Source organism: Odontomachus brunneus, unplaced genomic scaffold (genome assembly GCF_010583005.1).
Source record: "Odontomachus brunneus isolate Ranch 3 - 2012 unplaced genomic scaffold, Obru_v1 Obru_scaffold_006, whole genome shotgun sequence".
NCBI lineage: Eukaryota > Metazoa > Arthropoda > Insecta > Hymenoptera > Formicidae > Odontomachus > Odontomachus brunneus.
Window position 1 is genome coordinate 1,285,324 of NW_022639456.1, and position 14,791 is coordinate 1,300,114.

General features: G+C 46.0%; 2 protein-coding genes across 5 annotated transcripts in view; both read right to left on the reverse strand.

The window, feature by feature from the left end:
- Positions 1–14,791, reverse strand: part of LOC116851390 (tyrosine-protein kinase Btk29A) — a 48,958-nt gene that overhangs the window by 25,247 nt on the left and 8,920 nt on the right. Inside the window, exon 1 of one of the 4 annotated variants that reach the window (XM_032830747.1) lies at positions 10,956–11,461. The exons of 2 other annotated variants lie outside the window; for them this stretch is intronic. In XM_032830747.1, coding sequence (XP_032686638.1) covers positions 10,956–11,004 — 49 coding nt within the window. In that variant the 5' untranslated portion in view covers positions 11,005–11,461. Of the gene's footprint in view, positions 1–1,026; positions 1,465–10,955; positions 11,462–14,791 lie in introns of those variants that run through there. One more of the 4 variants, XM_032830741.1, reaches the window with a different exon arrangement.
- On the reverse strand, positions 5,059–6,623 carry LOC116851472 (hemolymph lipopolysaccharide-binding protein-like). Its single transcript, XM_032830914.1, has 3 exons — positions 6,347–6,623; positions 5,687–5,920; positions 5,059–5,449 (listed from the first exon to the last, which is right to left on the reverse strand). Exons 1-3 carry the CDS (start codon positions 6,486–6,488, stop codon positions 5,151–5,153), a joined length of 675 nt encoding a protein of 224 aa, XP_032686805.1. The 5' UTR covers positions 6,489–6,623; the 3' UTR covers positions 5,059–5,150.

Genomic DNA, 14,791 nt, shown 5'->3' on the forward strand with positions numbered 1-14,791 from the left:
AGGCAGGCAGGCAGGCAGGCAGGCAGGCAGGCAGGCAGGCAGACAGGCAGGCAGGCAAGCAGGCAGGTGGAAGAGAAGGAGGAGGTTTCGCAATTACTCGTGGAAAATTTCTCTCGATAAAAAGCGCCGGTGTTTCCCGTAAAACGCGAACGATCGCTTGGCGTTTGCGAGCAGATGAAATGAAAAATCCCCCCCGCACTGAGCCCTTTGACTCTTTCGACCGTCCTCACTCGCCTATGGATCGGCCGACGCGAACACGCGAAATATCGTCTCGCGATTTCTCCTTGAACACTAATAAATGGGATACGCATTCGTAATTAGAGAGATGTATTTTTCCCAGCCGACGCTACTGGGATACGTATACACACACACGCTTTCGCATGTAGCCCGCGAATTGATCTATATGTAATTGACGTTGCGATCTTGACATTAGGCGTGGCAAGAAAGTTAACGCTTGCTGCAGTACCGTTCTTATGAAACCGATGGAGGTCGGTCGTGCCTGCGCGCCTCCATGTAACCTTTTACATTTTGCGCAAGCGATATTTCTGTGCGAATACGAATGTGTAGTGTACGGCGTGGATGCTTTCCCGTGGACTGAACCGAAAAGCTGAAAAAAGGAACGAGAGGATGAGAGAAGGGAAGAGAGAGAGAAGGAGAGAAGGGTAGAGAGAGAGAGAGAGAGACAGAGAGTGAAAGAGAGGCAAACAGACGGAGAGAAGGTAAAAGAGAACGCGATACACGCTAGATAGTTTCACCTGTATATAGCACGAGTACAAATTCTACAAGCGGTGAATGCGAACCTTTACCGTTAAAGCGACGAGGAGCACGGATGATATCTGCCATTACAGAAGTATCATTGTACGATAAGGAAAGCTCGATGTCGAGCAAGCACGAGCCAACGAAATTGTAGTCGAGCGAGGTCGCGACGTACCGATCGCAAATGGGACGTAATGCGAATTCACGGAGAGTTCGACCAAAAGTAACTGCGCGAATGTCAAAGACGAGCACTGCTCGATCTGCACTCACCGGAACTGTTATGAGCGTGCCCGGAAACGTTGCCAGTGGCCGAATGAACCGCATTGGTGGCAGCGTTCGCCACCTGTTTCAGAGCGCTTATCACCAGCATGTTCCCGTTAGAGTCGCTCGTGGCGATCAGCGTCGTCGTCGTCGTCGTCGTCGTCGGCGCAAGTACACGTACAACAAGACCCCCGATACGCGGGGGCCTCAAGGAAGCTGACGAGGAGCACGAGACGCGAGCACTGAACCGGATGAGGTGAGCGACTTCGGAGAGAGAAGCGAAAGAGAGAAGGCGGAGGAGGTAGAGAGCTCGACGCGGCTTGGTTCCTCGGACGGAGACCGTCTAAGCGCGACTGGTCGCGCGAGCAACGCGAAAGGTAGCTGTTGTCGTCGTCGCCGTCGATTCGCTCGGTCCCCTTCTTCGGAGTTTCACCTTCACGGAAGTCTTACCGCGGCGATTAAAGCCGGCGACCGTACGAAGACGACTTCGACACGCACGGTGACGCGCGCGCCGTGTTACGTGGCGCAACACATACGCACATACACACGCACACACACACACACACACACACACACACACACACACACACACACACACACACACACACACACACACACACACACACACACACACACACACACACACACACACACAGAGCGCTGTTCCTGCTCGTGCCAGTCCGGAAACTGAGGTGTAGCGGTAACTGGTTCTGGTGGTACGTCTTGGGAACTAATTAAAGCAAGGCAATAATGCGCCCGCCGCCGTTAAAACGAAACTAAACAGATGAGCGCGCTCGTCGCGTTTTATCGCGCTCTCGCGGTCTCTCGCCGCTGGAGATTCATTAACGCCCGAATTATTAAATCGACGCAGCCGACTCTGATGAGTTTTTGCTGGCCGAGTTTGAGAGCGCAAGAAGAAGATCTGAGATGGATCTGTTGCGAATATCTGGTAGCGCTCGGACATACACGCGAGTGTCTACGCGGAAAAAAACAGTATGATTGGCTCACACATAAATTTGCTTGTGCCAGCCAGACGCGATAGGAAAATACGGTACAGCTAATTGTGTGGTTACTGCAACCACAAAGCAATTGCTGAGTTACTGCTCACATAGAAATTTTCCAAGATTTTCCCAAACGTAGCATAGACTCTGACTAGAACATCCAGATTGGAAAGTCAATATATTTTATTGAATGAAGAGTAGAAAATATAGGGAGAAAACTTTTTTTAGACTATTAAATCCCCACTTATAAAATATTCTCACTTCATCAGAAGCCGTGATTGCTTTGGAAAATTGGCCTGTATTTCTGTTGGATCCCAAGATATTTTCTGTGCGAGTGGCGTTGCAGCAGTGACTGTATCTGGTTGCTCCAACCAGAGTGTACGCATGATAAATGCTACCCCAACCAATTTCCGATTGCCACAACCAGATCACGCGCAACTACATTGATGTAGTTGATGTAACTGAGTCGTATCAACCATACACATTACCATCACACGAAGATAACTGATGCAACTACGCTGCTCACAATTGAATACTTCTGGCTACAGGCATCGTATCTCTTCTTCCCGTGCACGGAAATTTCTCGGAATTTTCTCCACCGAACTCTTTCTCGTTCGCCGGGTAAGATCAAAGTAAAAGACAACGACAATTTCGCAACGCGCAACAACGAATCGACGAACAACGATACCGTCTCGCCGCGGCCGTCAATGATTCCTCTCAGGTCGCGACACAAGTGCGCCCGTATAGAAGTTACGGAAGCCGCGGAAAATGGCTGGCGACGTGGTCGTGGACCGGCTTACCCAGCGAACTCAGCACTTTGCGACAAGTACCTATCCGTACCGCTCTTGGCGATGTCCAATTAAGTGCGCCAAGATTACTGCGAGAAGCAACTACTCGCAGCACACCGTGAAGCTGTCGAGAGGCTGGCGCGCGCGCACGACAAATAATAAAAGGCGTCTTTTACACGAGCGGATAGGTAAACTTTCCGCACCTTTAACGGCGACAAAGACGCGAGAGAGAGCTCGGACGTTAGAAAAGCGTCAAAGGGGAAAAAAGAAAGCCGAAAAAAGAGAGAAGGAAAAGAAGGGGGCGAAGAAGCGCGGGCAGAAACGAGGAACGCCGCAGCTCGCGATAGCACGACACCGTTATCGAGGCTCGCGCGCTAAATCGAATTTCGACCGCTTCCTGTCGCTCGCACTCAAGAGTACTCAATGATCTCCTCGAATTTTCCGAGCACGGCTGACAGCGCCGGGATATCGAGGCGAGGTACATGCGCGGGCACAAGCTCCACGCTACTTTCGATGCGAGACGTTTTTCGCGAATCTTCCAAGCCGAGGGAGAGACTCGCCTCCCCGATTTCCTTCGTCCTTCGTGAGCTGCAGCGAACGGTCGGTCAGGTCGCGCAATTGAGCGACGTGAAGAGTTCGAGACCGGATTTTTCCGCACTGAGAAAAAATATATTTGGTATCTGTAACTGTAATCACACTGAGAAGTAATTGCCATAAATTACGGCCAAGAAAACCATCGTCTATTAGATTCTACTACAATGTTAGCGATGACTCTATGCGCGTATTATTGTTTTTCTACAAAGAATCGGGTGAGCCAAATAACTATAATTTTAGTTAAATCAATCGTTTTGTTCTCTCGGTGCGCGACATTTGAGAAGCGTGTACGGTCGGTCACACGCGCAATCGAGTGCTTCGCGCTCGCGAAAGAGCAAAGGAAGCATCGTCGAAGAGGGTGTTGTGAGCGAGCTATCCTTGGCAGTCCTCCGGGTCCACAAATGCGCGCGTATACCTAAGGATACACGGTCGAAGGATTATTGTTCGTGAGAGAAGCGGGCAGATTTTTCCCATGGTCGGAGAGATTACGCGGATGAGCGGGCGGGCAGGATTTCGGTTCATTAAGGAAGCCCGACCTTCGGCGTCGCGCGAATTACAATACCAGCATATTTCCGCTCTGCCTCGCCGTACGGGAGAGGAATATCGATTCGCTTCTCTTCAGGCTCCTCCGGAAAATCCTCCCTGAATATTATGCATTTCGTGCTGTTCGCGTGGAGAACGCAGCGTCGCTCGCGGGCTCGACCTCGTCGTAACAAAAGCGACGGCCGAAGTGGCCGGGTAATACGCCACCACGGCGACCTGATTCGCGAAAATGGGGAGTCGCGCGAAGCGCAAGAAGCATCCAACCGTCGTGGACAGATATCCGTGATACGCGACGCTCGCTGTTCGCGGTTGGGAGTCGCGGCGCCGAGGTTTCGCGCTCAAGTTTGCGCGATCCAGCTGTGCGGCGAGCAACACGGACGTATCAGCTAACTTTGTAGTACGGACGCTTCGAATGTACCTTCGGCCTCTGACAGGTTCGATCTGTCAGTTTTTGAGATTATTGAAGACAAACAAGACCCAAGACTCGATCTCAAACCTCCAAATGTTTGGCTTGTTCGACCACCTCAGGGATCCCAAACATCAATACGCTCTGGTGGATTTGCAGCAGTCAAGCTGCCTTCTTTTTCTGTGTGACTTTCCAGGACAAACGTGATGCTGGCACACGACATAAGCGCACACGTGATTTCGCGCGATTTAATAGCCAACGTTGCGAACCCTTCGCGATTCTTAATTGCCAATTACCTGTTACGGAAACGCGCTCGAGTGTTTCTTGCACAAAGGGTAATAGATCGGTGAATCGATCCAGGGTATCCATCCTAGTGAGGCGGCATTATTCGCGTTGGCGGAATCGATTTCGCTGAATCTCATGGAATCATTCCGAGATCGATAGCCACGATATATTCGGACTTCGCTTGGGTTTCCCTTGGATCCCTCTATATCCCCGTTGCGTTCTACACAAGCGGATTCTCACAAAGCGGTTTAAGCCTTCCGAATGTTCATGAGAGAGAGAGAGAGAGAGAGAGAGAGAGAGAGAGAGAGAAATGGAGAGAAGGTTTTCGCCGTGTAAATGTTCTGGTATCACACGCGACGTTCATAAAAGCGAATCTTTGAGAACCTAATCCTTTGTTCGAGCAATAATCCTTTGAGTGAGTAAATACGTTACAGGCTTACTCATTATTTATTTATATACTCTGCTATAAATGCGCATAAACGACCAGGCTGGTCGAATCTCCAACATCCTGCCGGTTTACAAGGAAATCTCGCAGAAAAAGGATTGCGTTATTGTACAACTGATGTCGTCTATGCCGCCCTCCGTGAGGAGAACCGCACAGTTCTGCGAGCCACCGTAATTATCGGGCAGATTCGCGAATTTCGTCGACCACTTGCTGTATCCGGTGTTCTCCAGAGCCTCGTCGGTGATGGTGACCCAGTCACCTTCTTCGTAAAGGTCGTGAAGTCCGAGCCAGGCTTCGCCTATGCTCTTTTCTTGCATCATGCGCAAGAGAATCTTCTCCTCGGAAGCCGAATTGATAATCGCCAAGTGACCTAACCGAGTGCAAAATATCATGAGAGAGATTATCCGCCGGACGGTATTATCGCCGTTCGTTTACGCATATCGCGTCACTTGAGATAAGCGTCGAATGAATCGAAGCAGCGTGCGATGACTGAATTATTCTAATGCGCGCAATGCATTTCCAAATTTGGACTTCAATGGCCGATAATAATAATGATCGTGACGACGATAATCGCTATCAGCGGTGTTTCGTAAGTGATTCTCTTTACCTCCTTCTTCGATGCAAGTCCTTCGGGCCTTGTTCCAAATGACCTTGCGACGATGGAGCTTGTGCGCTCCTATACCCTCCGTGACGAGATAGTCATTTTCGATGTTTCCCGCGCTCTTAGCGCCCCCAAATAATTTCCTGAATTGTTGCTCACCGTACACGTAAAAGATCTGTTGGCCCACATGGTAATTAGTGTTCCCGTTCATCGTAACCGTCGGTTTCTTGCTTAACTCCTCTGATGGAAGGATCGTCGGTCACATTAGTCGCTCTTCGGGGAAAAGTGGAGAGAGAGAGGCGTGTTTCGCGTTTTTAATTTTCCAAAGTGCGTTGTTTCCTTTATGATATTTCCTCTATAAAAGAGGCAAGTGAATCACGGGAAATTCCTGAGCTTCGCGTGATAACCGACAGTCTCACGTTCGACGTGTTTCACGAGGAAAAATGCGTCTAAATACGAAAGGTCGTCCCAAACGTCGGTCTAAATCGAAAGACTGAACACTCGCGATAAAATCTAGAGTAATGTCGGCGGTACGTTAGGGGAAAGGTGAGAAGAAACGAAGAAAAGTGGCGCGAGGAAAATTCCAAGTGTCGGAAAGCACGTCTCTCTCCCGCGAAGGAACATCGGAAGCTCGCGAATTAAAAGTTAACTCGGATAAAGATATACCTGCGACCGCGCTACAATTGTACGTATCCGCCTTTCTCGCCACGCTAAGGTTCGCGACACCCGGTTCATTTGCACCCGGATAAAGGATCTGTCCTGGAATCCCGTGCGAAAGCACGAGAACAACGGCGAGATACTTGAACATCGTTGAGGCGACGACACGCTGTCACTGCTCGACTATCTCGCGAAGAAATGCGGCGGCGGTGGATGGTCAACGGCCACCTTCGACGTTCCTTCTCGCACGAGAGATAACCAGTCGGGCGACTGAGATTGGAGACGAGCGTGAACCAGTATCGAAAACCGGAATGTGTTGAATACGACAAAGTGGAGGGGAATTAATACGTCGACATATCGGCGCTGGAAATATCTAATGACCGCGCGGCCTACGCAGGAAGGACGAAGGGAGGATCGCGCTCTCCCGATGTGGCCGATCGATACGCGGCCAGCCAGGCAGGCAGGCAGGTTGAAGTACTTTTCACGATGATTTTCCATTTGCGGTTCTCGCGGTCGCGGATGAATCTCCACTGAGACACAATTGCGCTCTACGGAACATCCCCGACAGCCCATACATTCAAATATGCATTTGGATTTACGCGCTAGTCTCTAATACCTAGGATATTCCGCGGGCCGGATTCGGATTCGAGCGTTGCTCGAATAAATCCCAATTAAAATAAAAATTCCGGCGGATTCGTACACGAACGAATTCTCCCTGTGGTTTGGGCATCCACGAGGAAGGACTATTGTTCACGAGTGACAAATAATTTCTCCGAACAAGGCTAGCTCGAATAAACTCTTTCGCCCGAATATACGAGAACTTTTTCAAACTGACGCGAATAGAACAATAGAGAGGATACTCCTCCGATTTCCTTAGACCGATTTCCTTAGAATGAACGATTTTCCCAGAAAGGATGATTTCCTCAGAATGGACGGTTCTTCGGAATCGTCGGTTTTACCATCATCAATAACATTCTGCGCTCCGTGGGAAGTGAAATTTGCTAAAGCTCGGCTTCGCTCGCACCTACCAGGTGCAGGACAATAATTAGCTCGTCGAGTGTGTAAAATTTGTTGCGCAGCTCTCTTAATTATTTCGGCACGCATTTCTCTTAATTATTTCCTCGTGTTGTTCATATGTATTATAACAATAATAATAATTATAATAATCATTATTATCATATAACTGTAGTAATCAATAATTAATGAGTAATCTCTTCCGCAAATTATGTCATTAATCTTTTTTTATACGGTACGATAAACACGATTTATGGACCGGCGTATCGTTAGTCCACGACCTCTCTTGCTCCCTCACCCCTTCTCTCTCGCTCTCTGAGCGATATCCTGTAATTAAACACTCCTCTCGCACCATTTCGCGCACAAAACGCGGCACACGGTGTATCTGTCAGAGGCCATTAAGCCAGCAGTTACGACTACATTCAATCTCGCTTCGCCACACCGGTCGTCTCTCTTCCCTTATCGAATCTACATTTACCAAGCAGCGTCGTCACGCACATACAATATCCCGCTCACGTACGAGCCGGCCTTATTTGTTACGGTAATCGGAAACGTCGTTTTCCCTCGAAAGGATCGAAGCTCTACGGGAGGAAGTAGACTTTGCGGGGATACAATCGGGAAAGTAAACTGCGACTGCGTTTGAACAAACAGAGGCGAGACGACGGCGCGACAGGAGAAATTGAAAATTCACGATAATATTCCCGACAACGTAGCTGTCGCGCAAAACATTCGCGTATGACGTAAAGTTGAAAATTAGCCGCGGCTCTCGGCTATGGCCGACGAGTGACAGAGGATCCGTCATTCCGTCGAGCGCGACGTGCCTGACCGAAGAAGACAGAGGTGTGTCTGTTGCTCGCAGCGAACGATAGCGAACGAAATACTTGACGGAGGGAAGTTTTGTCGTCGCACGAAAATGGGGTGTGCATCGTAAGTGGGTGAGTACGAGCGTTTGAGTTCCGTTTTAAGTCACTTTGGGAGAAAATGGCCCAAAAAAATAAACATCTGAACAAATAAGTGGCATTGTTAGAATCCTTAGAGGAAATGTAAATTTTGCAACAAATGGAATAAAAGTCTTTATCGATCAAATACGGATTATAAATGCTAATATTTTTTTTATTTAGGGTGACTTTTACCAAGCTCCGATTAACTTGATCGTCGATCGATTCCGTTATGACCAGCAGACAGTTATTAGCCAATTCTGCTGGTGTCTTGCTAACAAACAAGTTTAGTTTCTGGCGTAAAAGTCAAGGCATCATTGGCGAGCGAGTCTTTCAAGGTTTCGCTTGTTTCTGCTTAATTTATTATGCAAAATAAGATTCACGTTCGATGCTGCTTTAACAACGGCACGACACTCGCGGCGAAATTGCAAAACGACCGAACATCGACTGAACTGAGTTTCATCTCACGGTCATCCGGCGCTCCTTCATTCCCGACGATCGCTCGAATGACGAAGCCGGAAGAGAACTCATTCGTCTTGATTCGTAAACCCGATTACCCGGCGTTCGAGTAAATTGAATGGCATTCACAGCCGGCGTACAATATCGCGCGACACTTTTCGTCGCCGCTCGCTTCACTGGCGTAAATTTATAGGTTGCCTCTATCATATGTTTACACAATCAGTCACAATAATTAGTTGCCTGAGAATTTGCAACTTTAAAATTCAAAAATAATAGGACATCTATTCCACATATCCGCTTGCTAATCGCGACGCGACGTATCGCCGTGCTCCACTCGCGGCATAGACAAACCATCATTCAAACAGTGGCACCCTCATATCGGCGGAGAGTAAACGGAGAACCGTCTAGTCGAATCGCGGTTTAACGTCGCGACGTGATTAATCTAATCCTTCCCCGTCCCTTGGCGCACAGACGCCGAATTAACCCATTTCAAGATCCTCGCTCGACGATTTCGTAGAGAATGTGCCCTAATCCGCGCATAATATTCCAGAGACTTTGGCAAGACTCGACAGGGCGTGTGAGCAAATTCTACCATCGCGCACAGCGACATGTTCGACCAAATTCAATGAATTCTCGAGGAAGCGATTGAGGTAAAGAGGAAGAAGAAGTGGTACAAGAAGTTAAGATTCTACCGGGTTGAGGAGGGAAATTTTTTGCTTGAGTAAATCCCGACGCGCGTGTGAAGTTGGAAGGATCGATTCGTCGTTTACGAACGCACTGCACAACGAATGTCGTCTTTTATCACTCGAACTCGCAGTTTGAAATGATAATCTCTGACTCCGTGATGGCACGCATCAATGACCAACCAAACGCGTTTTGTTCAAGGAGCCGGGAAGACATTTTTGCGCCGCGAAACTGGTCAAAGTAGCGATTAGGTAGCTGGGAAGCAGTCATCTTATCGTTAAGACGCACTCTGAGCATGTTGGTCGACAAATCGAGAGCAAAAATTTCGAGTTATTCGCGACGCCCTGATAGCGCCCGACAGCGAAGGAACGTTACGAACGGGTATAGGTGTTTGACAGTCGGAGCCAGACGTGCCCTTCGAGAGCAACTCCCGTGTGCCAGCACACGTGGTGCATATCTGCTGCATTAAACATATGCGCGCGAAACAGAGGAGAGGCAACTTACGGCAATGAGACTTCCGCGGCTGAATATTCCGCCGCGATGAGACTACGACGTCGGAAACAATCTGAATCGCAATTAAGAACCAAGTCGCCGGGAACTGTGTTGCACGCAGAGAATATTGTAGCGAAACTTACGTTCAAATTCCCTTTCGCAGTGCTTTTCACATAAAGTTGGACTGTACTGTGAAATTATGTAGCACACACACATAAATTACTATAGAAATAGTAAATTTAACGACCTACTTGACACACGCGATATAAAGAGCATTTAATTACAATAATTTTGTAGTAAAATGTCAAACGTGCACATTTCGAGACAAAGAGAACGGCCAAGCTTCCATAAGCTCTTAGCGCCATTTTGTGGCATTCAAAAAATTTTAAACGATTTTTTGATAAAATTAAAACTATTAATGGGTAGATTAAAATATATATCAGTATCTCAGAGTGATGTGCCTTGCTATTCATGAGAAAATTACTCAAAAAGATACGTACTCTACCCAGAGATAATTTAATATTTCAAGTACCACATAGAGCTAAACTTCGGCCGCATTCTCATCACGGTCATTATTCTGTATGGTCCAAGATTACACAAATTTATATGTTATTTTTACTACAATATTCTCCCCGTGTAAAGTAAACGTTCCAGTGGTCGAACATACATATCCCAATGATTGACATATTGGTTTTGTATTTTTTTTTGTTGAAATGCTTTTCAATATACAAAACAATATAATAAATGAAAAGAAATATTTAGTTACTTTGTGATTTTGTTTCATTTATTGATAAGCATCTTAACAAATATAAGTATATTATTAGTAATTCAATTATCGGTACATGTTTAATCACTAGGACGTTTACTTTACGTATCCTTGACTATTCTCTCGCGGAAAAGAGGTAAAAGTTATCTCTGGTGGAAGACGCGCGAAACGTAAGTAACTTCCTGCATTATTCCTGCTTCAACTAATTATTTCGCAGAATTATTCCACGAAGAATCCTCAATTAAAATATGCAATTCGATCTTACGCTTGAAGGTGTTCCTTCCTTCTCTTCCATCGAATAAATCTTTTGCCATTGTGCAGAACAACGAATTTCACTCTTTAACCGGGAATCCGGGAGAAGTTTTCAGAGCACTCACCACTCACTCACTCACTCACTCACTCACTCACTCACTCACTTATTCACTCACTCACTCACTCACTCACTTATTCACTCACTCACTCACTCACTCGTGCCAGCATTTCGATATGGACAGTGCCATATCGAAATCGGTGATCGATAGTCCCGACTGTGATTACTCGAAGGGATCCTTTTCTCCTTTGCACGAGGAACCCTCTTAATCAAGTAACGCCATTACCATCAGATTAGCTAGGCGCGATTTCAGTCTCTTTTCCAATGTTCGCGTCGCAAGTCAAAGCGAAAATTGCGACGCGCAACAATGGGGAGTCTTCCTCAAGACTCATTGAAGGACCGCAGATTTAATAGCCCTGAAGAAGAGAGCGGGACTCGCGTAATAAGAAGGAACAGTTGTGCGCCGTGGCGGGCGCAATTGCACCGACTGACAGAGTTTCGCGTAGCTCCTCGGGACTTTCATCCAGCGACGTTAGTTCCACCGTCTAGTTTTTTCCTCCCCCCCTTCGTCCCCCTCACGAACCGCGGATCAACCTGGCGGATTTCGAACTGGTCGGTCGCGGTTGGTTATCTAATTGAATCCTTCACTATTTATACCGATTACTCGCGCTTTTTCCGTCCGACTCTTATTCCGCTGGATATTTCGCGTGCGCGAATTGTCCGGTGGAATCTGGGTCTCTCGGGTGCATGTATATTTCGAAAGCGCACTTTAAAGTGCGACCGTCCGAGAAACGAGAACGAAGGCAGAGGGATTCGCAGACTGCAGAAGGGACCGTGGCTGACGTTCGCTTTAACGCGAGGATAATCAGCGGGAGAAAAAGAGAAAAGGAAGAAAAAAAAACTGACGTTTTTCGAAGAGAGTGTAACTGAAAGGACGACGACGATGAATATTCGCGGAGATTCACTTTGACACGTAAAAAATATCATATCGGGTGAAAGAAATGCGCGTAGGCTTATTGCGGCTCGTGCTCGACGACAGTCTCGAGGATACTCGTGGAAAAGAAAGGCCGAATGCGTCTTGCGAATGCATATTGCACGGTCAGAAGCAGTCGAGATTTACACTGGCTGCATTCATTTGCTAACTGTGTAGCGCCTCGTCGCTATGTAGTCAGGCAAAACTTGTTAATTGCGTGCTCGACCTACTCGACGTTCGTATAATGGAGTCGCGTCACGTCTGATATCGCGGCAAATTAAAGCGGCGAGACCCGGGCGAAAGATGAACCTCCGCGCCAGCGGAGTGACGATATTGAGAAAAGCGTGAAAGATCGATATTTACTTGTCCAAATGCCGAGGAAGAAATAACGGGGACGCTCTCTCTCTCGCTCGCGGAAGTTCGGCAAATTTTATCTCGAATAACGAGTCGCGAGTAACGAGCGCAAATTGGAGAATTGCGCTTATGAACGTGTGGACAAACGAATTTTTACGCGCGTATACACTCACGTGTACCAAGAAAAACTCATCCCGATGAAATAATATATTCCTTTGGAGTTATATTTTTAAAAATTATTAGGTGCGCGCAAATTAATTTGATGCTTTTACATTTAATCAATCATATAACTCAATTGAGTTCAAATATCTTTCCGCTGTTTAGTGGACTATGAAATGCCAATCTTAAGTTTAAAATTCACTATATAGTTTAGAGAAACTGACAATATAAGCTCAGTATCGAACACACAATGATGTCTGATAAGCAGCATGTCAGACGCTGCATTCTTTTCGTTTTCCAATTGAAAATATGCTGCTGAGGCTGCAAATCTGATTTGATCAGCTTTGGGGGAATATGCTGCAATAAAATCTATAAAAATCTGTAAAAAGTGGTAAAAGTTTCAGAGTAGTGATTTCTGTGTTACCGAAAAATGTTAGGCAGCACGTCGCAAAAGGGACACAATTTATTTGCTGGACTGGGAAATTTTCCCTCATACGACTTATTCACCGGACCTAATCCTTTCGGATTACCATCTATTCCGATTGCTCCAATACTACCAAGCTGATACACATTGTAAAAGCGTGGAAGAAGTCCGAAAATGCATCGACGATCTCATCGACTTAAAGCCACCATCTTTTTCTCGAGAAGAGGATTCGTCAGAATTTGCCCGAGAAATAGACGGAGAAAAGTATTGGAAAATGATGGAGAATATTTCCAATATTGACATGCTTATTATATTTTCGTAAATAAAGACTCAATTTTTTCCAAAAAAGCATTTCTTCCTAATTCGTTTGCGCATATAATATATTCGTTCTTTCTTTATATATTCGTTTGCGCGTATACAAAATATAAACAAAATAAATACAGATATAGGCGGAGATTATTAATCGCCGACTAATTCTACCTTCGATTTAATTCCCAAATTGGAGACGAATATTCATGTGTGTCTCGATGCGAAAACCCGTTGGAATTTGCACCACGATAAAAATTTCACTTCAGTCAGTCGAGACTATTCGAGATCCCCCACTCGTTCGATCGTGAAGTTACTTTCAGGCTTGATGCAACGCGTGCTCTACACAATCTCGTTGGTCCCTGAAACTCGCAAGATCCTCGACGATAGCGCGTCGTCACGATCTTAAGGGACTCGCGCTAGAGACGACACATTGTGCGTCGTAAATTAAGATGTGGGTCTTAAAGCCCGAGATACAGCTGCGCCCCGGCGCGTCGCTGGTGCCGAGAATCGAATATTGCATGCATAAATGCATGCCTATCTCCCCATGGAAATAACGCAAAGGTCGAGCAATACATCACGAATAATTGGAGTGAGCGCGAGGTCTTTGGTAGCTCGGTAATTAAATCACCGGTTCGAGATTAATAGAATGATCGTTATTAAACGGAGCATTATAATGTTAGAACTTTATTTCAGGCGGTTTATCGAGAAACGCCCTGAGCGATTACTTCGCTCGAGTTCGGGATAACTGCTAATTGCCGGTTGGTAGTTACGTAGCACCATCGAAAGTCCGACACGGCGAACTATTGGAAAACTTGAAAAAATGACAAACGATAATACGTACATGCAGATACATACATACAGAATGTGTCCGACACAATTCACGACACGTTCGTTCGATGTGCAGATAAAGCTCGTCAAACTGAGCACAGATAGTTCCTCTACCATTTCGCAAACACCCACGCAAAATTTTGAATTGTTAATTAAAGAAAATCGGCGAATAATCACGCGCGATACAGCGGATAAGCTGCGATGACGACATTGCTTGTACTTTAGGTCAAACTCAACAGAAATATTGTCTGCTTTTTTTACAAATGGCCACGTAGATTCTTGGCTATTAATTGGCAAAGATTGATGCACATAATTGTGCAATTAATAACTAAAGATCTATATAGCCATTTGCAAAATGGTAGAGGAATTGTTTTTTTCAGTTTGACATAATCATAAAATACACGACGTTGCCGTCATAGCTTTTATATATATATATATATATATATATATATATATATATATATATATATCTGCCATACACTGAAAAACCCATTTAGTTAATTAAAATTTGGTTAAATAATTCGATTAATAATTTGGCTGGAACAAATGTTTTGGTTGTGAGAACCAATATTTGGTACTTTGAGCCAAAGATATGATTTTTTGAAACGAAAATAAAACAAGTCTAGTTTCGGAGAATCAAATCTTTGGAAAGAACGAAATTTTGGCCCTCACAACCGAAACATTTGTTCGACTCTATTTTAACCAAATTTTGGTTAATCTAATTGAATGAATTTTTCAGTGTGC

Excerpts from the sequence above, each read along its gene's own strand:
- LOC116851472 (XM_032830914.1), bottom strand. The coding sequence starts at position 6,488 with ATGTTCAAGTATCTCGCCGTTGTTCTCGTGCTTTCGCACGGGATTCCA. Across the intron at positions 5,921-6,346 it reads CAATTGTAGCGCGGTCGCAG|AGGAGTTAAGCAAGAAACCG; the intron begins GTATATCTTTAT and ends TCCTTCCATCAG. Across the intron at positions 5,450-5,686 it reads GACTTGCATCGAAGAAGGAG|GTCACTTGGCGATTATCAAT; the intron begins GTAAAGAGAATC and ends GCACTCGGTTAG.